Here is a 20,786-nt window from a genome sequence, read left to right on the forward strand (position 1 = left end):
AATTGCCGCAAAAGCCAAGTAGATTAGTAAAATGAATATGTTTTGTCCATATATCCTCGTTTTCGTCTCCATAAAATGACTCCATACGTTAACTTTTAACTCCAAATTCCCCCAACCAAAGTTTCATCACATGCAGTACATACATTTCATTAACAATGGTATCGATATGTCGCAAAAGTAGCATCATAACCATTTCGCTCATCATCATCTGCGCAATGGTCCCCAAAATCACGTCTCGTGTGATCCCAGAAGCTGATATCCGGGAGAGGCATGCGCAGTGGATGGATCAATACGGACGCAAGTACAAGGATGATGCGGAGAAACAGAGCCGGCTTGTCATTTTTAAATCAAATGTGGAGTACATTGATTTCATCAACAATGCTGGGAAAAAACAATACAAGCTGAGCGTTAATCAGTTCGCGGACATGACAAATGAGGAGTTCAAGAAAACTTACATGGCTTATAGAAGTCTCAACAGCGCGAAATCTCCTTCTACGACGGCTTTCAGGTATGAAAATTTCACAGATATTCCACCGAGCATAGACTGGAGAAAGAAAGGAGCTGTCACTCCAATTCGAGACGAAACATGTGGTTAGTATATATGTACAATCAATATTATATGAATCAGTTTCTTGAACATTCTGAGATATATATGCTTCAGAGTTTTTAAGTAGAGCAGTGAATTAAACTAAAAATCAACGATACAGGAGCATGGACCTTTCCTGCTGTTGACACTGTGGAAGGAATCACCAAGATCAAAGGCGGAAAACTATATGATTTGTCAGTTCAAGAAATAGTGGACTGCAATACAGGAATCGAACAAGGCTGCGATGGTGGCGGCTTCATATCCGATGCTTTTGAGTTCATAAAAAGTAATGGGATCACAACTGAGAAAAACTACCCTCCTAGAGATGTAAAAGGTACTTGTGACAAGAAAAAGGAGGCCGAACCGGTGACAAAGATAACCGGATACCAGAAGGTACCCGCAAATAACGAGGACGCACTCATGAAGGCAGTTGCAAACCAGCCAGTTGCTGTCAGGGTCGATGCTAGCGGATCCGACTTCCAGTTCTACTCTACTGGCGTTTTCACTGGAAAATGTGGAGACACCTTGGATCATGGTGTTACAGTTGTAGGATATGGTATGGAAAAAGGTAAGTTGAAATATTGGATAATCAAGAATTCATGGGGTCCTTCTTGGGGTGAAGATGGTTACATGAGGTTGCAAAGGGATATTGCTGATAAAGAAGGGCTCTGTGGGATTACCATTGAAGTGTACTATCCTGTAATCTAGCTGAAGTATTGCACGCAATGTTTCTGTATATGTATCTGTTTAATGAAACTTCATGAGTACTCGTTTGCATACAAAAATGCTAGATGACACGAATAGAAGATTTCTTGTAAAAATCATAATCATTTGTGTATCATAATTTTTCCTCAATTTACAAACAAAATCAACGATTCAAACATTTCGTTTCGTCCTGTACCCCAGCCACTATGATTTGTGAATGATTTTCTCTAGTAAGTCAAGCTTTTTGAACTCGAACTAATCGCCAAAGCCTTCATCTTCGAGGGGTCTCCAGCTGCATTAGCTCGACGAGTGATATTTTCCATGTTTTTATACAAGCTTTGCCTCACCATGCTGTTCATCAGTCTCTTTCCTTCAACAAGATCCCTCTGATTCAGAGGTGAACTAAAAGCCACCCGCCCCACCTGAGGCCCCGAGTGAGGCCCCATTCTCATCTGTCTCTCGTTCTTAAACCACTGCAGGATCTTCAAAGCTCGTTTCTGCGCCAATGGACTCCCTAACAATGCTACTTCAAGAAGAACTTGTACTATCCCGGCCTTGGCCATTTTCTGCCTCTGAAATGAGCTCTGATGTACTAATATCATCAAAATGTAAGAAGACAATTCTTGGCATTTGGGCTTCTCTTCCCATGTCAAGATCTCGATAAACGCCTCTGGAACTACCGGACTATGCTCCAACGCTTTCCTCCCTGATGATGTTACAACCAAGTTTCCTAAAGTCGCCAAGGCTTTTTCTGATGTTAATGTCTCAACAGATGATTTCATCAGTGCTTCTATGGCCCCTGAACTGATTATAGGTCCGGCATTGTCCAAGATTGAAGATAGATTATGTAATATGCTTATACATGACTCTTTGGTGTCGATGTTACTTGAACTCGACTCGAGAGCGGAAACCACAAAAGGGATCATTCTTGTTGATTTGAGGGAGAACTGGCTGTTGGCCAGGGCTGATATTGATAAGATCAGGTTTGCAAGTTCTTGTTTATGCGTTTCGTCCACGGATTCGATTTTTTCGGGCAGTTTTGAGAAGAACCCTGCCTCCACGATTAGAGCTTTATTCCTAGAAGAAGAGCCAAAATAGAAATAATTAAGGCCTAATGCATTGTAAACGTCAGCAAATTCACTCGAACCTGAAACTTGTCTAAATTTATTTATACATTTTCAAAAGATAATAAATATGTTTGATTTGAGGCATGGAATTCATCACAGTCAAGGTTTGTCAAAAGCAGCATGTGATGTTAGCTCAACTACCTTTGTCCTAACCTTAAGAAAATATATATTTAGTATTCCAGCCATCTTATAGACTCTGACTTTCATGTTATGCAATAATTTAATTTAACCTTTTGTGGGTGCTGAGAATATGCAAGTGAGCATTGAAGAGTTAATTTAACCTTTAGCTCAACTGCGTTTTTCTCCGCCACCACTCATGGATCCGTCGATGCTATCTTATTCGAGCGATGCTCAATTGAAGATCCAACGAACAAACATAAACATCTCACATGTAAAAAAAAAAAACGTCACGTGCTAGCATCAGCGGAACCACCACTCACATGGGTGGAGGACTCGAGTGTGGATTTGACGTAGAAGATGGACTAGCAATAAAATATTCATAGAGGCCATGAATCTCATCCTGGACTGTTTGGATCAATAGATTTCAAATAAATCTATTTGAATATTATTTGAAATTCATACTCTCAATCATTTCCTAAATCAAATTGAAATCGAATACTTTCATCTATCCCCACTGGACATTGGCCCACCATTATAGTTCTTCTTTCAAGTGCAGTTATCTCATTTCCACTGACATTTTGCCAAGTCAACAAATTCAGTGAAAATTCAAAATTCCTCTGCCTTCATAATAATATTGAATATTCGACAACTCAACCAGACTGCTGACTAAATTCATATCTAACCAATGCAATAAAGTTCAATTCAGGTCCACCAAAACAAAAAAATTAATAGTATTATTATCCCACAACAGAAATGGGTTTAACGAAATAAAACTTATAAAAATCCTATTTTTAAAATTGATATATATTATAATTTCATTTTTTATATATAATTAATTTGCAAGAATAATTAATTATGAAGAAAATTGAGACTCACGCGAAAGAGCCATTGGCGAGCTCAATCAACGCACGAACAGCCATTCTCCGACGCGCCACCACTTGGGAACCCACCATTTCAACCAGAGGCGGAATAACACCGAGCTCCGCCATGGTTCTCCGCCTCTTCAGGCCTTCTCCCGCCAGCCTCTGTATTTCTTCCGCCGCAGCTTCTTTCTCTTCCCAGCTCCCAAAATGAAGCCTCTTCACGGACCTATGCAGAACCACCACCCACCCAGCATCACCGTAATCGCGCGATTCTCCCGCCATGCAATCTTCGACCTTCACTTCTCTGTATGAATCCACGACTTCTTCCCGTCGTTTCTCCGGCGGCTTACGCTGTCTCTCGGCGGCGTTTAACCGGAGGAATCGCCGCATGCGAGTAAAAAACCTCAGTTTGGTGCACGCAAAGAACCAATTGTTGAAAGAATCTGATCTTTTTGACATATTTCGAGAAGTTGGTTTGATTCCAATTGTTTTATATATCAATAGGTCAAATAATTGGTCTGACCGAAGAGAAAAGGAAACCGAAGAATCGTACGAAGGGACTGAAACCAAGGAGATCTACTGTAGTGTAGAGAGCACATGCATATATATATATATACTGAGATTGAGATGTGTGCTTCCAGTAATATATATAATTTTTTGGTTTAAATTAATTAATTATAGACTAAAATATATTTTGGTATACGAATTATTGGTAAAATGTCATATTGATACACGAACTATTAAAAATGGCTTAATTGATACATGATCCAAATAAAAAGTCAATTTTACCCTTAATATTAATTAATATTATATTGATTAATTTTAAAATATCATATTTATTAAAAATTAATATATATATATATATATTGATAAATAATTGTCAAGTCAAATTATACAACAAATATTGTAGTATATTGTTATGATAAAAATATAGATCACCGGAGTCTGTTGATCTTGTGTTTAAATGATTGAAAAAAACATATTCACCATTTAGTTTTTCAATATTTGATACAAAAATTTTCAACATTAAAGATTAGATCATGAAAAAACAAATATCAAAGAAAAAATTTCACTCATTATCTTGATTTACGTAGTTCTAATAACCCAAAATTTTTCCACTTAATTTAATAATTTATAAATTTATACTTTTTTTAACATTAAATTTATATTTTTACTCGCACTTGAATTAAATATTAATAAATAAATATTTATTTACTTATATTTTATCATTATTAAATATATTTTAGTTCTACATGTATATGATTTATTTATTGACTTTGTGGTTTTATTAATATATAATTTATATCAATTTTTTTAAATGGATAATTATTTACATTGATAGAAAAAATATCATTTCATTATTATCATTTCATTATAAATTATTTATATTTTTAAAATATAAATAATTTATTAATGAGTATTTTTTTCATTAATAAATTATTTAAATTTTAAAATATAAATAGTTTATTAATGAATATTTTTAGTCCTACATGCATATGATTTATTTATTGAGTTTGTGGTTTTATTAATATATATATATATATATTAATTTTTAATAAATATGATATTTTAAAATTAATTAATATAATATATTAATTCATATTAAGGGTAAAATTGACATTTTATTTTGAACATGTATCAATTAAGCCATTTTAAATAGTTCGTGTACCAATATGACATTTTAACAATAGTTTGTATGTCAAAATACATTTTACTCATTAATTATATTACATTTAGGTACCGTTTGGTACAAGTACAATTAGTACTTGTACAACTTATCATATTCAATCTCGCTTTTTTCTCATCATATTATTTATCCATCTATTAATCATTTATCTTACATCAATCAAATCATTAATCATTTATCTTGCATCAATCAAATCATTGAATTTAAATTACTATATTATCCTTATAAATAATATTATTCATATTTTATTTATTTTCAAAAAGACAAAATGGTAATTTATATTTTTAATATAAAATTCAATCAATCAAATTCAATAAACTATAATCTATCAATCAAATCAAATACTAAATTAACTATCATTTTTTATTTATTTTATATTACATTATATTACTTATCCAAATATTATTTATCTTATCCTCGAACCAAACGATGTCTTATTATATGAATTTTTTTCGTTTCCCATAATGCCCTCTGCTTCCGTCTTGGGATGTACACTGAAATTGGTGTGATACTAGTACTACAAGGCATACCCATCCTTTACCAAACTAATTAAGAATTTAAGATTACCATTTGTCTTTTTCTCGTATTCGGATTGATACCGTATATGAACGTGAAATCAAATTATCAACATATTTGATTTTCTTTATTAATATTTTTTTTATCGAGCACTTTGTCACGCAAGGCTTACTTAATATATAATTTACTCGGCTGAAATATATAATTTGAAGATTATTGTATTAAGACGAAAGATTTGTCTGAGTGCATACTCAAATTATATATGACAGTTATGTTGTCCCATCACAAAAAATTAAATTAAATTAAGTCGATGTAATTTTCTAAGTCAGAATACAATACGATTTTGATCCAAATTAAAACCACATAAAGTAGATATTTATGCATTTAAAAGTTGAGTTTATTCCGTGGCAGAGTCGGAGACTATAAGTTAAAATGAAATCATAATTTTATATACTTTTTTTTATTTGGGGGAAGGGATTGTCGTAATTGAATCTCGAATTCGAGACTTCATTTCATACTAGGGTTTTTTGGTGTCAAATGAACAACACGTCATCAATACAATCTGATATACTTTTAAAGATTGGGATTGTATTTAAAAATAATAAAGAGCTTGTAATTTCGCATCAAATAAAAGTGCCAATGTGCCCAAACAGAACTAAAATTAAATTTAAATGTGAATTTATCATGGCGTGTCATTTAAATTTAACGTGTTAGATTCCTCGACTTTTTCTTTCTTTTCTTTTCTTTTTTTTTTTAATCTCGAGTCGTGGCCACAATTTCTTCCACATGTGGAATAGTTTTAATGCGCCAGCGCAATTTATCAAGTGGTGTTTCGAAAAAAAACAAAGAAAGGAAGAACGAAATAAATAAATAAATTTCGGAAACATATTACGTACGTAATGAACTAATGGTACTTCTCATTTCATATATTTATTTTATTTATTATACAAATATATAGATAAATCTTTATGATTTTTTTTTGAAACAAACACAATCACATAATTATATTAAAATAATTCAATATGCATCAATTTATTTTCCTATTATATACGTTTAATACAAATAAATAACATATTTAAAAAATGAATAATTTTTGGAATTAACTTGGTTAAAAAAAAAAAAAAAAAAAAGGGCCGCTTAGTGCTCTACCGAGGTGTACCACCAACAAAAAATCACAACCCCAATTTTTTATTTTTTATTTATTTTTTGAAGCATGTCACACCCCCAATTTTGAACACACGTAATATACATATATTACGAGACTGCTCTACTTTGAAATAGTGACATCTCCTAAGTTTTAATGACACGAGTTAAATACAAAACATTTCTAATTGGAGAAGAGATGAGAAATACAGTCACGAGTATATATGTTCTGAAAAATTTGGCGAAAATCATCATTATATTTTACGGATAATGTTTTAATTCATATGGTCTATGTTCTAATTGTTAAGATATACATATATACATGTTTTTCACAAGCATACACGCACACATGAAATCATCAATTTTTCCTTCCTTACGAGACTTGAAAACGTTTTTACGACATAATTTTGCTACAACCGAGGAAGAAAAAAAGAAGAAAGAATCATCATTTTTATTTTTACTTTTTGGTTTTAACATTTTAACTCACGTGTGGCCGTGGGTGCATAAAATAATCCAGTACGTACAAGATGTAGCTTATTTAGTTTTCCATTTGAAAAGTGAACAAATGGAGACCACAAGTTCTAATCCACCATATCTTTTGAATGGCATGCACCAAATTGCCAAAATATCCATCTTCCAATCTCAGCACTTGCTATTGGTAAATTCCCAATTCAATCACTTCTTTATTATTTTGGGTTAAAAAGAGCGATGGTGGAGTCACGGCCTCCAGCACTAGCTAGCAGCACACCACTTGTCCAAAACACGTGAGACACATATATACTTCCAATCCAATCCCAGAAATAGTGCCCTTTTTTTTTCTTTTTTTTTTTCTTCTTTTACTTACGGGGATCCCACTAAATTAATAGTTAAGAGGAGGATATGAATGAATGAAATAATATCTGCAATCGAAATAGTCTGAAATTAAAACAATTGTCAATGTGGTAATTTAAAATTTTAAAAAATAGATAAATGCACCAGCCGGGAATCGAACCCGGGTCTGTACCGTGGCAGGGTACTATTCTACCACTAGACCACTGGTGCTTGTTGCTATTTGAGTGTTAAAAATATTGGTTTTGTATGTTTATTGCATCATTAAAAAAAAAATGAAGCCATACAGATGCACTAGCCCATTCTACCATTTGTAGGGAAAAAAAACCCCCTTTCCTTCTCTCAAATGATGATCATGATGGTTGATATTGTTTGAAAATCTATTTTATATTATTAAGTGAGAAAATTAGAAATATCTCTGATAATTCACACACATTTTGACCGACATAAATTTAATTTAAGATATATATGTCTACATACATACAATTCGTAATTTCTTACAATTTTTTTTCAGTTAAAAATTTTAGTAGAATATTTCCATTCAACGTTAAAAGGTTTTTGTAATTTCTTACAATTTTTATCAGTTAAAAATTTTAGTAGAATATTTCATTCAAGGTAAAAAGGTTTTTCCCTTCGTTAGTAATTTCATTATCATTATTTTTATAAAAAAAATTAATCAAATATGGGCTGGACTGGAAATATTAGGTTACTTATTAGAGCCCATCTATAAGCTCCGACTATCAAACCCAACCCAACCCAACCCAACCCATTATTTCACCAAATATTCATCCAAAAACCGTTTGCGATATACAGGTCTAAACCCAAAACGCGTTACGGTTCCCTTTCTCGGAGACCTAATTCTGCAAATCCTCCGAATTTCCAGAATCTTGCATCAGTAGCAATTTTGGCGTGCCACTCTTTCGCTTCTGCCCCTTGATCCTTAGTTTATGACCTAAATTTGTGTTTTTAAATTCTTAAAACGAAAATAAAACATGGAAAGTCATGGCGCCTGCAAGAATTGCGGGAAGAGAACTCTCGTCGCGGAGGATGTGACGGGAATTACGGTATGCACATCATGCGACGTTGTTCAAGATTTTGACAACTTTCAGGCGCACATTGGTGGCGTTACGGGCGAAGCTGGTACTTATGTGCGTGTTGGAACTGTGGGGGCTGGTGGTACTCTCAATTACAAGGAGAAAAAAAATTTTGAAGCCCAGAGATTGATTATGGATGTCACGTTCAAGTTAGGGCTTTCGGAATCGAAAGCAAATGAGGTTAAGCTTTTGGCGGAGAAAATTACGGAGGGTGAATATGGTCGAGGGAGGTGGTTCGATGTATTCGTGGGTGCTTGTGCTTATGTTGTGATGAGAAAGGATGACAAAATGTTGCCTATTGTCGAAGTGGCGGATATAGTAGACTGTGATGTTTTCGAATTGGGTCGAATGATTGGTCGTGTGGTTGATTTTGTTGATTTGAAGTTGCCTGAGTTTGATATTGTGAATTGTTTCGAACGTTCTATTAGGAGTTGTTCGAGTTTTGGCCAGGTTTCGGCTGATATTATTGGACGGATGATGCAGCAAGGAGTGTTCTTGGTGCAGTGTTTGATCAAGTGGTTTGTTACCACAGGAAGGAGACCAATTCCTGTGGTGGCGGCAGTCTTGGTGTTTGTTGGTGAATTGAATGAAGTTCCTGTAAAGATTGAGGATGTTGCAAACGAGCTGCATGTAGTGGTTGGTACGTGCAAAAAGAGGTACAAGGAACTTTTGGAACGACTTGTGGAAGTTGCGCGAGTTTTGCCTTGGGGGAAAGACATTACCGTGAAGAACATTTTGAAAAATGCTCCATTTGTCATCCAGTATATGGAGATGAAGTCTAGCGCGATATGCAATGGGAAAAGGAAGAGCTATGAGCATGTCCAGTGTGATATGGAAGGACTACTTGGCGACTGTTTGGGCGAGGAAATTGGAAATGCGATTTGTAATTCCTCCTCAAAAGATGGCAACTTGCAGTATTTTGAACAGGGCCATTCTTCGAATTTGATTCTTGAGTCTCCAGACAGATTTCAGATCTCTCCTGAATGTTTATCCATAATTTATTCTGGTTTCTTGGATGAGGTTTCTCTTGCCAAGCTCAGTGCAGATAGAGGCATCGGAAACAGAAGGAAAGCTCAAAGAAGTTATGATTTTCAAATTTGCATAGATTGGTGGCAAGGGAACTCTGAGCTGAGCAAGAAGCTCGTTCTAATGCAGATTTTTGGCAAGGATGTGGGATTGGACCCAACACCTCCATCTTTCGATAAGGGAAGTCTAGCCAAACAACGGAGACAAGAAAAAATTAAAAATGCCAAGTGTCGTATACATAGAATCATGAATCCATCTATGTCTGACTCAGGTTGTGGGAAAGATCTTCATGTACACGAACCTGAGAAAACAGCTAAGAAGAGGAAAAAAATGCAACTAGATATTGATTGGGAAGATCTCATTATTGAAACCCTTCTTCTTCATAATGTAGAGGACGAGGAGATAGTGAATGGACATTACAATGTTTTGTTGGCTTTACACGTTTTTGACGATGGCATTGCCCGATTGTCTTCACGGAATTGTGATATCTTGTAATTACCCCTTGAGTAGTATGCTAGGCAATTGTTTCGTATTGTCCATCTTCAAGATCAAATATTTTGTTCGTCTGTAGCATGGAAAAAATTATAAAATTTGTTCTTTACCCATAGGAGATGTAGGCGAATCCATTTGCTCACATGCAAGTGACTCGAGCTACTACTCGCAACTAACCATTTTTTCTACTCATCTTGCTATAGTGGAAGCTATACCATTTGGTTTAAACTTCTTTCTTAGACCGGTTCCAGTTTTCTTTCTTCTCTTTCCTTTCTTACCGGGTTGATCGAGTGTATGGGGAATTATAATGTAGTATTGAAGTAGCTGAGCTACGCTGTTCAATGGTTTCCATGTCAGCTTTCCACTATGTTTTTCCCTGAAGTTTTTACCTGCAAATACGTATGCCAGTTCCAGGCTTTTAGCCAAATTCAATTTACGACTACACTGCCGGTAAGGCTCTTATATTTCTCGCTATGGGACACCACTTAGCTGATAAATTTCAAGCAATATTTACCTGTTATGGTACAAATTTGTCGTGGATGGCCTACTAATTACCCTGAGAAACTACGCTGTAAACCCATACTTATATGAAAACAGCAGTTCATCAAACATTTTTGATAAACTGTAGCAGCATCCACGGAACTGAATTCTTTCCACTTGAACCAACCTACAAGATCTTGATTTGGGGACTTGGTTAATCTATCGCAAATTCTACTGGTCATGCTGAAGAATATATTGAGCTCGATGAACTATATAAATACCTCCCACCCGAATGGATGGATTCACATCATTTCTCCTTTTTCGTCAAGAATCAGATACATTGCTTTTCTATATTCAACTCTCAAGAATGGCCGTGACACCCTTCTTGAAGGTGGTTTTTGCTGTATTGATAGCATTGGAGGTGTGTGCTTTTCAAGCCATAGCTCGGTCTACTCCTGACGGACATATGGCTGAAAGACATGATGAATGGATGAAACAACATGAACGTGTGTATAAAGATGATGCCGAGAAGGCAAAAAGATTCAAAATATTCCAGGCGAATCTGGAATATATTGAATCTTTCAATGCAGCAGGGACTCAGACTTATAAGCTTGCTGCAAACCAGTTTGCTGATTTAACAAATCAGGAGTTTTTGGCATCCTACACAGGATACAAAAAGGGCTCTCACTCAAAGACAATCACGGATGCATCATTCAGATACGAGAACGTGACATCAGTACCGACGAGCGTTGACTGGACAAAGAAGGGAGCTGTCACTGGTGTCAAGAACCAAGGCGGTTGTGGTAAGGAAAATAAAAATGCATATGGGCGTGTGTTGTGTTGTGTGTGTGTGTATTTATAATAATTATTTATCAATTCTTCTTGTCTTAAGTGTAATCAACAGTCCTCAAAACCTATTTTTTTTTTCGTAAATAAAACAATAGGAAGTTGCTGGGCTTTCTCAGCAGTTGCAGCCATGGAAAGCATCCACCAGCTCAAAACAGGAAAACTGGTTACCTTATCCGAACAAGAACTGGTGGATTGTGACAGAGCAGGCAAAGACGAAGGCTGTGAAGGTGGCTTAATGGAGGAGGCATTTGAGTTCATCATCAAAAACAAAGGACTCACTACGGAAGCAAACTATCCATACAAAGGAGTTGATGAAGATTGTGATTCGAAAAAAGCAGGCTCCAATGTTGTCGATATTAAAGGTTACGAAAAGGTCCCAAAAAACAGCGAGTCCGCATTGTTGAAAGCTGTTGCCAACCAACCAGTATCAGTTGCCGTGGACGGTAGCGAGCTCCAATTCTACTCGAGTGGAATTTTAACCGGATCTTGTGGAACTTACTTAAATCATGGTATTGCTGCAGTTGGTTATGGAGTATCCGGTGACGGAACCAAGTATTGGTTGATCAAGAATTCGTGGGGAACAGCATGGGGTGAGAAAGGATACGCTAGGATGGAAAGGGATATTGAAGCTCAAGAAGGGATATGTGGGATTGCCATGGACGCTAGTTATCCAACAGCTTAAAAGTTTTTGAAACTTGCAATAAAGTTGTACAAGGTTTTACCCTGTCATTATAATATTAACATATAACCTTGGAATAAATGATTGTGTGCCTTGAGGAATGAATATCGTTTCTTACAACAATATCAATCAAACTATATAGCATAGGCCCGAAACAACATACAATATCTAAGACATAAAGAACTATTACAATTCCTTATGAGCTGCATGATAGTCAGCGAGCGAATGACTCGACCAGGAATGTGTTGAGCGCTTAACTGCATCAACTTCTTAGCATTCACTTCCTTGGAGCTTCTTGATTGCTTCTTTTCCCAGCAATCTGCCGTCATCAGAGTCATCACTCGCAAGTGTAACAATCAGTTTTTTTAAAAAAAATCCCAAACTGTACTTAAATCAATTAATCCAAAGGAGAAAACCTGATGATGATGGTACCCTTAAAGAAGCATCATCCCTTCATTTTTATGATTGATCCTTCTCTGCTATGGTCAAATCAGAGCTGTTTGGAGGAAGACAAGGAAATTTAATGGGCTGCTCTGTATGATATAGAGCAATGAAAAGAGCTCTTTCATAATCAGATGGCATACGTTAAGCCCTTCGAGAATGTTCCATTTAATGTTACATCATTATTAGGAAAGTCATTTACAAGTTACAAAAGGAAGTTGACACTGGAAATATTCAAAATATTGTAGGCATGACTACGATGACAACAATCATGGCTGCTAATGGCAAACCACCCACTCTCATTACTCTCCAGAAATTGACAAGGGCCATTCTGGAAAAAATGTTACTGACAGGGTGAACACAGAGGTGGTGTGGTTATTTCTAAATAAGATGTTGACCGTTTTATTTGACAGTTTATCTACCAGCTACAAGCTAGCAGCAATGCATGTGGGAGATTCCTGTTGCTTCTCTTGTCGGTTAATCGTGTCAGCTACATGGGCAACCACTCCAGCCCCCGCATTATGAAACCAAAGATTTTTCACCTGTTTGTTAATGGATAATAATCAGACAAGAACCCAAGAATAATTCAAAAAAACATCATAAATGATGGATCACGCTTACATGGATATTATTGTGAGCAAAGAACGGCCAAAATGCCGAATGAAAACTGACATCAACTTTCCACCATCCTATTCGTTGTAAACCATGTATCATTTCCTCTGTCATAAGAGAAATTCATTTCTAACTTGATAAGGAAGAAAAAAAATTTACAAAACAAAAAATACATGAGTTGGCAGCTGTCAGCTTCAGATATTGTAGACTAATGAGTTACCTTCCATGATTTCATGATATTCAACTGTATTTTTTGTGCTTGGTTCATTTTGAGCAGCTTCCTTTGCTTTGGCTGCTTCCGGAGGGAACTTTGGTACATCAGACAAAACTGGTGGACAGTACTCCACGTCTACAACATGCTTGTAGCCATCCAGTGACCGACTAGGAGGCTGTCAACAATAGAGATGAAAATGATAAAAAGTTTCACCAAGATACGAACTTACCTAAGATTTCAGATCATAGAATCATTCCACAACTTGAAAGAAAATCAGAAACCCATAGAAACGAAACTACAGTATCCTTCACGGAAGTGTGTTGTTGACAAACCCAACAAAAGTCACAGGATGGTCTCAGCAACCCAACTCAGATTGATAACAAGTTCAACAGATCGTCGCTAGATGTTGAATTAACAAGCCCCAATTAACCAACAATTTTAAACGTGAAAGGATGCTTGAGTAGGCTAGAGTACTATGTCAAAAATTCAAAAAACAATTTTAAAAAAAAAACACGAAGAAAAAGATACATGACTCCTCAGTGTGAATAGAATTTGAGTCACAATAAGATTGTCAGCAGTGTTGCAACACGGTCCCCAGGAAGGAGGCAGCCGTCAACCGCAACACCTTTGCCTTTGGTGGTTCTGTAAGCGGTAGAAGATGGGCGAGGCAAGCAAAGTCAACAAAAATAAAAACAAAAACCCTAATGTAGTTCATGGTGCATGTCCAGAAGATTCAGAAGATTAGTTATGTTAGTATAGCCCCTGTTGTCATGTCGGATTGAAACTTTGAATCTTAAACTCAAGCTTTTGGTAAAAGAAATTATATAATGTGTTTAGTATTAATATGGTGGTGAATCTTTATTAATTATCTTGTTAGTTACATTTATATATTCTTTGCACCTTGTATAAATTGTATTGTATTATATAAAACTTATTTATGTATAACATCTCTAATTACATAAAGAATGAAGATTCTTTGTAATTACATTGCATGATTATGTATTTAAAAAAATGGTTAAAAAAAAATCAACCGCCTAACCAGGTGACCGCCCCTCCATAGCCATTTACAACACTGAGGTTGTGTTTAGATGGGAGTATTTAAATTTGTGGGAGGATTTCAAATCAAATGATTTGATGTGCATAGATCTCAAATGACAAAGTACAGAGTGAATCTGAAATTGAAACAAAAGAATACACTTGAGAAACACAAGATATTTCAAATCCCCAATCGTATGGTTTTCAAATGACTATGTAAGAGAATGAATTCGACATTGAAACAAGGCATATACTCGTAAACACAAGGGATTTCAAATCTGGATTTGAGTTCTATATTTGAAATCAAATCTACTCAAATTCTTTAATCCAAATGCAACCTAAAAGTCTATCATTATTCAAAGTCAACATAACAAAACCTATGGAAAAACGTTCAATAAAAATACGGAATTACCTTGACAAGTTCGATCTCCCTTCGTATGGAGGATGTCCGCCAACCAACCATATCTGGTTTGAGTTAATTTTTTTCAATATCTATAAAATAGAATCCTTTGAAACAAACTAACGGAAAAGTGTTTTAGTGCCAATTGAAATTAAATTTCTGGATACGGTCATAAGAGACATTAGCATAAAGAACTCGACATCTGAAAGCACCAAGTGCTGATCTGCAGGCCAATCCATTATGATAAGTTTGAATGGCGTAAACATCAAAGTTGCTCAAAGATTGTTATATATGGCTGCATGAACTCACATGAATTTTCCATCTTCACAGTCCGATGTCATTCGTAACAAGAGAGGAGGTTTTTTGGGTTTCCCATCTGTAAGAAAGAGCTGGCTACCAGTTCTGCCAGCAAAAATGGGAGCTATTGGAACAGCTAGTTTCTCCAAGAAAGGCACACCCAGAAGGAATGGAAGCTGAATCAATGAAAATAATTAACTGTCTGGAGGTCAGGTCCCAAACTACTGCCAATGACAATCATCATAACACATTAATGCTAGCTTAAACACACACAAATTGTTTCCGAAAGTAAAACACGGAGGCGGACCAGTCAACCAGAAAAATCTACTGTGAGATTCTACCTAAACAACAGAAAAGCATTTACCTTGAGGATACAATAATGTAGTGAACATCAAAACAAAGAAAATACGAAAAAGCAAAAAGACACAAAAGTAAGGTAATTGGATGCATGTGATTACAGAGGAATTGTGATCCTTCCAACCTGTCCTAAGAGATGTCTACTTGTACAAAAGTTCCATTCTCCATTTTTCCTGTGTCTATAACTAAAATATAAGCAACGCCACAGCATGCCCTTTTTACATATCTACACAATACACACACATGTACATGAAATAAGAGTTAGTATGGTTGTCAGCACCAAATACCTGCCTATTCCCTCTGACTCCCAGATGAGGTGTTGCCAGGGTAATAAAATTAATTGCTTCCAGCCCAGCAATTAAACCTTTATTTGAACCATACAAAGTTTTGAAGTCTGTAGCAGTAGAGCCACCAGTATCATAAGATGGATCAGAGGAGGCACTAGGTGAGTATAAAACAGCAATTGCATATCTTGCAAATAGTCCACCAAGAGAATGGGCCAGAAAGGATATCTTTTTAAGGTTTTCCGTCTTCTTCACAACTTGTGTGACCTGAGCATTTGGATAATGTGAAAAGACACAAATTGCACTAAAACAACCTTCATAAATTGTTGAAGTTGGAGATATATTATAAACACCACCAGGACCAGGCACCTAACCACAAGGGTAGTAGCCAGAGGGTTGTGAAAATGGATATTAGATACGTAAGTTGTTCAAAGTTAATGCTAAGCCAACCTACGATAAGACTTACAAAGGACTCATTCAAAAGCTTACTTCATCTGCCAGTCTTTTTCCAGCTCCATCAATGCCAGTGAATGTCTTAGTGTACATATTACACGAACTTGCTGCACATGATAAGGCAATCTAATTAAAAAAAAATGAATGCTTAAGAATACATTGGTATTCAATTTAGGCTATGAAAGAATATTTTATTAGAACGAACACTATACCATATATCATAAATTTGTTTCCTAACCTCCTCTTCAACTCTGCTTCAAAGTAAGTCCAGTCACTCGGGCTACAATTTTCCAAAACCTTAGTCAAGGTCAATAATTAGCATGTACATTTTCTGCTTCCGGTGGAATGAGTAGAAGTATTTAAGTGCCAACACAGAAAAACCAAGAAACTTGCAAAACTAGCTCAAAAGTTAGTTTTTTATGTTAGCATAAATGAGAAGCATATACAACAAGCCACAAAAGTAGACATGTGGAAGGTTAAATGATGTCAGAATGTCATAGTTCGTGCCATGCCCTTGTCTCAAATTTAAAAATGAATGAGCACCACCTATGGGAATGAAATAAAACTCCAATCCTATTATCACCACCAATTTTGTGTACCTGAGGATTGCTTGGTAATATGAGAGAATCCTCACTGAAATTTAATGATGAATTAGACCAGGAAATAGAATCTTCAAATGCTCTACACCGAGATTACATGCACCTTAGAACCTACAACCTTTTTTAGTGTACAAGAATATTGATACCTTGCCAAGATACCATGAACAAGAACAAGAAGATGATCAGGCTGATCTTCCATTTTCACAATGCCCCTAGGAGATGCGAAATTTCCCTGAGTTGTGCTCATGGCGTGAGCCCTTGGGCTATTTTTTATGCCTGCAATGTTGAGGGTAATGCGTGAAGTTAGAAAAATGAATATGAATAAGATTTCAAGAAAGAAAGATACGGAATCATAATGAAAACTCAATAATTTTCAACCTAGTTGATTATCAAAACAATATAACTAGTAGCAGGTATAGTTTTATACAGATTAGGATGAAACATGGAACTTAAACAAAGATAAACTAGAATTTCATATAATAAGATGTTTTTCTTAAGGTACACAGAGCTGGGCTTGATCGACTTCAATACTTCATTAAAAAGAATCGAGTATGATAATAGATATATCGGGTCAGTTAAGGGTACAAAAGTCACAGCTTAAGAAACAATATAATAGGCTCTCCTAATTTAAAATTCAGAAGTCTTTTCCCCTTTTAAATGACCAAAAAAATAAAAAAAAAGTGCTTTTTTGAACCCCTTTTATGTTAGCTTCTCCTATTAAAGACAATTTTTTTATTAAAAAAAAAAATTTTAAACGTTATCTTTATGCAAGAAGAAGAATGCAAGGAGGGAAGAAGAATTACTAATCAAAAGAGCAAAAGCAAATATTTCACCAAATTCTCGACGATTCTACTGAATATTAACACTATCAATCAAAATTCAAAAGCAATGAGTGGCGCAATCCATCTACCAACTAAACTACTCTATTGACCAAAAAAGACATGTTGCTCATCATCATCAGTTATAACAGCACTCGCATTCTATACAAAATCTTCCAAGTTGCCATCTTTGAGACTTGAGAGTCGAGACAACCACCACTATAATCAACGGACATACAAAACAACTGATTTAACAGGATGAAATTTCATTGATCAACACTCACAAGCCCAGTGGAGTAACACTCATCAAATCGACATTTTCCACAGTCTAATTAGCCTTTAGGAACAGAGTTACACGAATCACAGGTCCACCACAAACACAAAAAGCAGGGGGAGCGGGATCCATCCTCGACGATTCAATGGACAAAAATCCCAAATAACAGTGAATCAATTCTCGTCCAACATGGCCCCCTAATCCCACAATTAGAAAGAAAAAACAAGAAAAAAAAATCAGAGAAGATAATCGAATTCTCACCTGAGAATGTGAAGAAATTGCAGACATGGCCTGGACAACGATACGAGTAATTGGGATAAGAAGAATGAGAGGAAGAAGAGCAGGGATTGGAAGAATAAGAAGACGACAGCTGGCTGTTGTTGCCGCGACTTCCAAGAATTGGAGGCGTGTACTTATACGAAAACAGAGGAGCGGAAGATGCCATGTCTCTCTATTTTTAGTAAAAGGCCACCAATTTGTTTCTTTATTTAGAGGAATGTCGTAAGTCCTCCATACTTGCTTTCTTCTTATCCTCTGCCACTCCACGCTCCTCCCCATGCCGCCATTACTGCTCAGCTGCCTTCGGAAGAGTGATTTCTTTTTCCCTTATATAAATCAATTTTTTTCATTATAAGTTAAATATTAATTTGATGTTTTCCATTTGGACAACGATTTGCTACATTTGAATTTTGTCTCTTATTTTAAAATCTCATCACAAGTTTTATAATTATTTTGGAGTTATTTGCACCAAACGCCCATGTGAAATATTAAAAATGCACACTTTTTTCCTGTAAAATTTTAATATGCATTTTTAACATTGACCTTTTAAAAAATTAGCACACTCGCCCCTTCAAATAAGTGATTGTTGCGCACGCGCCTCTCATGCGACTGGGCAAAGATTTTGATATTTTTTTTGCACCAAATACCCCTATGAAATATTAAAAATGCATATTTGACCCCTGCGAAAATAATTTTTAAATATATTCAACCCATAATACACAATTTTTATTAAAATATAATTATAAAATATTTAGCAAACATTTTTTGTTTTATTAATTTTATTTTTAATTTTAATTTATTATGATTATATAATTGTTTTCTAAAAAATATTATTATTTTATCTTGTTATAATTATTTTATTAAACTTTTTTTTTGTTTCCAACTTCTCCATTAAAAATGCATTCATAGACGAGATTTAAATACCTAAAAGTACCAAAATATTAAATCAAAATGATAATTGCATGATAATTACCAAACGGTTTTAATTTTATTTGTTTTTATTTTTTATTTTAAATTTATAAATTTTAATTAATTTATTTCTAAAAAAAATTATTAATTTATCTTGTTATCATTATTTTATCAAATCACTTCGTGTTTTCAACTTCTTCATTAAACATGATTCATAAATAAGGATTTAAATATCTAAAAATACCAAAATATTGAACCAAATGATATGCTCATGAATGTTAATTTTTCACTTTAGAATTATATAAGCATGCTATTTTTTATTATTTATTACAAATTGTGCGATGTATATTCTCAAAAAATTTAAATTTTGGTTCATTAATATATAATCTTAAATCGAAAAAGCAATATGTTTGAAATTATCAGTTTAGTTCAATATTTTGGTACTTGAAATTATTTAAATATTTGTTTATGAATGCATGTTTAATGGAAAAAGTTGGAAATACGAAGTGAGTTTAATAAAATAATGATAACGGGATAAAGTAATAATATTTTTTTGAAAATAAATAATTAATGATAATACATTTAAAATAAAAAAATAAAAATTAATAAAACAAAAAAATGTTTGCTAAATATTTATAATTGGATTTTATTAAAAATTATGTATTGTGAACTGAATAGATTTAAAAATTATTTTCACAGGGGTCAAATATGCATTTTTAATATTTCACAGGGATATTTGGTGCAAAAAAAAATATGAAAATCTTTGCCCAGTCGCATGAGTGGCGCGTGCACAACAATCACTCATCTGAAGGGCGAGTGTGCTAATTTTTTAAAAGGTCAGGGTTGAATATGCCTATTAAAATTTTACAGGGAAGAAATGTGCATTTTTAATATTTTACAGGGGTGATTTGTGCAAATAACTCAATTATTATGTCATGGTTTTATTTGCTTTTTGTCTTGTTTTCGACACATTGGAGTAGAGCTGTCAAACGGGTCAATCAATGGCGGGCGGGGCGGGCCGGTCCACCAAAAATCCACCTCTTGGCGGGTCGATGGCGGGCCGACCTACCATCCTGACGGGCTAAAAATCCTCAACCCAACCCAACCCAACTAAAGGTGGGTTGCGGGTTAAGCGGGCCGGCACGCGGGTTGAATCACGACAAATAAAAATATTATAATTAATTATAAATATGATTTCATAAATAAATATTAATAGAAACATATTAATAAAAATTTTAATTATTGATTTCATGTTTGTAAATTTTACATAAAATAATTAATACAAAAAAAATCACAATTTTTATTAAAAAATACATATATAACAATAAAAATAAAAATAAATTATTAATTTTCCAAACGTGCGGGCCGCCAACCCGCGCGGGTCGCGGGCCTAGGCGGGTTGGCCCATCTAGGCCCACCTTTTGTTGGGTTGAAAAAATTTCAACTCAGCCCACTTAAATTTTGTGGCGGGCCGAGTCAACCCGGCGTGCCTAATCCAAATTGACGGCTCTATATTGGAGTGAAGTAAATCTAACAAGAGTTGATGAGATTTGAACGGACACGATGTTACTCAATAGTACCTATAAAAATAGATATTCATTAACACGACAGTCTTATAT

The 20,786-nt window shown here is 34.9% G+C and overlaps 5 protein-coding genes and 1 non-coding gene across 7 annotated transcripts; 3 read left to right on the top strand and 3 right to left on the bottom strand.

The window, feature by feature from the left end:
- The first annotated feature begins 215 nt into the window (after positions 1-215).
- On the top strand, positions 216-1,301 carry LOC140890318 (senescence-specific cysteine protease SAG12-like). The gene is made up of 2 exons (XM_073298078.1): positions 216-591; positions 708-1,301. Exons 1-2 carry the CDS (start codon positions 216-218, stop codon positions 1,292-1,294), a joined length of 963 nt encoding a protein of 320 aa, XP_073154179.1. The 3' UTR covers positions 1,295-1,301.
- An 86-nt stretch (positions 1,302-1,387) lies between these two features.
- Positions 1,388-3,974, bottom strand: LOC140890717 (uncharacterized). Its single transcript, XM_073298730.1, has 2 exons — positions 3,415-3,974; positions 1,388-2,368 (listed from the first exon to the last, which is right to left on the bottom strand). Exons 1-2 carry the CDS (start codon positions 3,858-3,860, stop codon positions 1,519-1,521), a joined length of 1,296 nt encoding a protein of 431 aa, XP_073154831.1. The 5' UTR covers positions 3,861-3,974; the 3' UTR covers positions 1,388-1,518.
- Positions 3,975-7,717: 3,743 nt separating this feature from the next.
- On the bottom strand, positions 7,718-7,788 carry TRNAG-GCC (transfer RNA glycine (anticodon GCC)). The gene has a single exon. It is a non-coding gene; the product is annotated as a tRNA-Gly (tRNA).
- A 614-nt stretch (positions 7,789-8,402) lies between these two features.
- On the top strand, positions 8,403-10,201 carry LOC140892559 (plant-specific TFIIB-related protein PTF2). The gene has a single exon (XM_073301487.1). The coding sequence runs from the start codon at positions 8,568-8,570 to the stop codon at positions 10,188-10,190; it is 1,623 nt and encodes a 540-aa protein (XP_073157588.1). The 5' UTR covers positions 8,403-8,567; the 3' UTR covers positions 10,191-10,201.
- Positions 10,202-10,959: 758 nt separating this feature from the next.
- LOC140892561 (senescence-specific cysteine protease SAG39-like) lies at positions 10,960-12,298 on the top strand. Its single transcript, XM_073301489.1, has 2 exons — positions 10,960-11,470; positions 11,612-12,298. Exons 1-2 carry the CDS (start codon positions 10,960-10,962, stop codon positions 12,196-12,198), a joined length of 1,098 nt encoding a protein of 365 aa, XP_073157590.1. The 3' UTR covers positions 12,199-12,298.
- On the bottom strand, positions 12,280-18,565 carry LOC140892560 (uncharacterized). 2 transcript variants are annotated; one of them, XR_012152850.1, is made up of 13 exons: positions 18,241-18,565; positions 17,034-17,163; positions 16,501-16,568; positions 16,325-16,395; positions 15,839-16,102; positions 15,207-15,370; positions 15,065-15,120; positions 14,910-14,962; positions 13,469-13,637; positions 13,258-13,355; positions 13,059-13,178; positions 12,612-12,691; positions 12,280-12,514 (listed from the first exon to the last, which is right to left on the bottom strand). XR_012152850.1 is itself a non-coding variant. In XM_073301488.1 (11 exons), exons 1-11 carry the CDS (start codon positions 18,422-18,424, stop codon positions 13,062-13,064), a joined length of 1,374 nt encoding a protein of 457 aa, XP_073157589.1. In that variant the 5' UTR covers positions 18,425-18,565; the 3' UTR covers positions 12,789-13,061. The 2 variants fall into 2 exon arrangements, 1 of the variants encoding a protein (XP_073157589.1); XM_073301488.1 differs by lacking the exons at positions 12,280-12,514; positions 12,612-12,691 and having other exon boundaries at positions 12,789-13,178.
- Positions 18,566-20,786: the final 2,221 nt, after the last annotated feature.

This window comes from Henckelia pumila, chromosome 3 (assembly GCF_033568475.1).
Source record: "Henckelia pumila isolate YLH828 chromosome 3, ASM3356847v2, whole genome shotgun sequence".
NCBI lineage: Eukaryota > Viridiplantae > Streptophyta > Magnoliopsida > Lamiales > Gesneriaceae > Henckelia > Henckelia pumila.

What these genes read in the sequence shown, in the direction of transcription:
- LOC140890717 (XM_073298730.1), bottom strand. Translation starts at nt 3,860, where the DNA reads ATGTCAAAAAGATCAGATTCTTTCAACAATTGGTTCTTTGCGTGCACC. An exon ending in CTCGCCAATGGCTCTTTCGC is followed by an intron (nt 2,369 to 3,414) that starts GTGAGTCTCAAT and finishes CTCTTCTTCTAG; the next exon opens with GAATAAAGCTCTAATCGTGG.
- LOC140890318 (XM_073298078.1), top strand. Translation starts at nt 216, where the DNA reads ATGGTCCCCAAAATCACGTCTCGTGTGATCCCAGAAGCTGATATCCGG. An exon ending in AATTCGAGACGAAACATGTG is followed by an intron (nt 592 to 707) that starts GTTAGTATATAT and finishes TCAACGATACAG; the next exon opens with GAGCATGGACCTTTCCTGCT.
- LOC140892561 (XM_073301489.1), top strand. Translation starts at nt 10,960, where the DNA reads ATGGATGGATTCACATCATTTCTCCTTTTTCGTCAAGAATCAGATACA. An exon ending in CAAGAACCAAGGCGGTTGTG is followed by an intron (nt 11,471 to 11,611) that starts GTAAGGAAAATA and finishes ATAAAACAATAG; the next exon opens with GAAGTTGCTGGGCTTTCTCA.
- LOC140892559 (XM_073301487.1), top strand. Translation starts at nt 8,568, where the DNA reads ATGGAAAGTCATGGCGCCTGCAAGAATTGCGGGAAGAGAACTCTCGTC.
- LOC140892560 (XM_073301488.1), bottom strand. Translation starts at nt 18,424, where the DNA reads ATGGCATCTTCCGCTCCTCTGTTTTCGTATAAGTACACGCCTCCAATT. An exon ending in GTTCATGGTATCTTGGCAAG is followed by an intron (nt 16,569 to 17,033) that starts GTATCAATATTC and finishes GGAAAATTGTAG; the next exon opens with CCCGAGTGACTGGACTTACT. An exon ending in TGTGAAGATGGAAAATTCAT is followed by an intron (nt 15,121 to 15,206) that starts GTGAGTTCATGC and finishes ATTGGCCTGCAG; the next exon opens with ATCAGCACTTGGTGCTTTCA.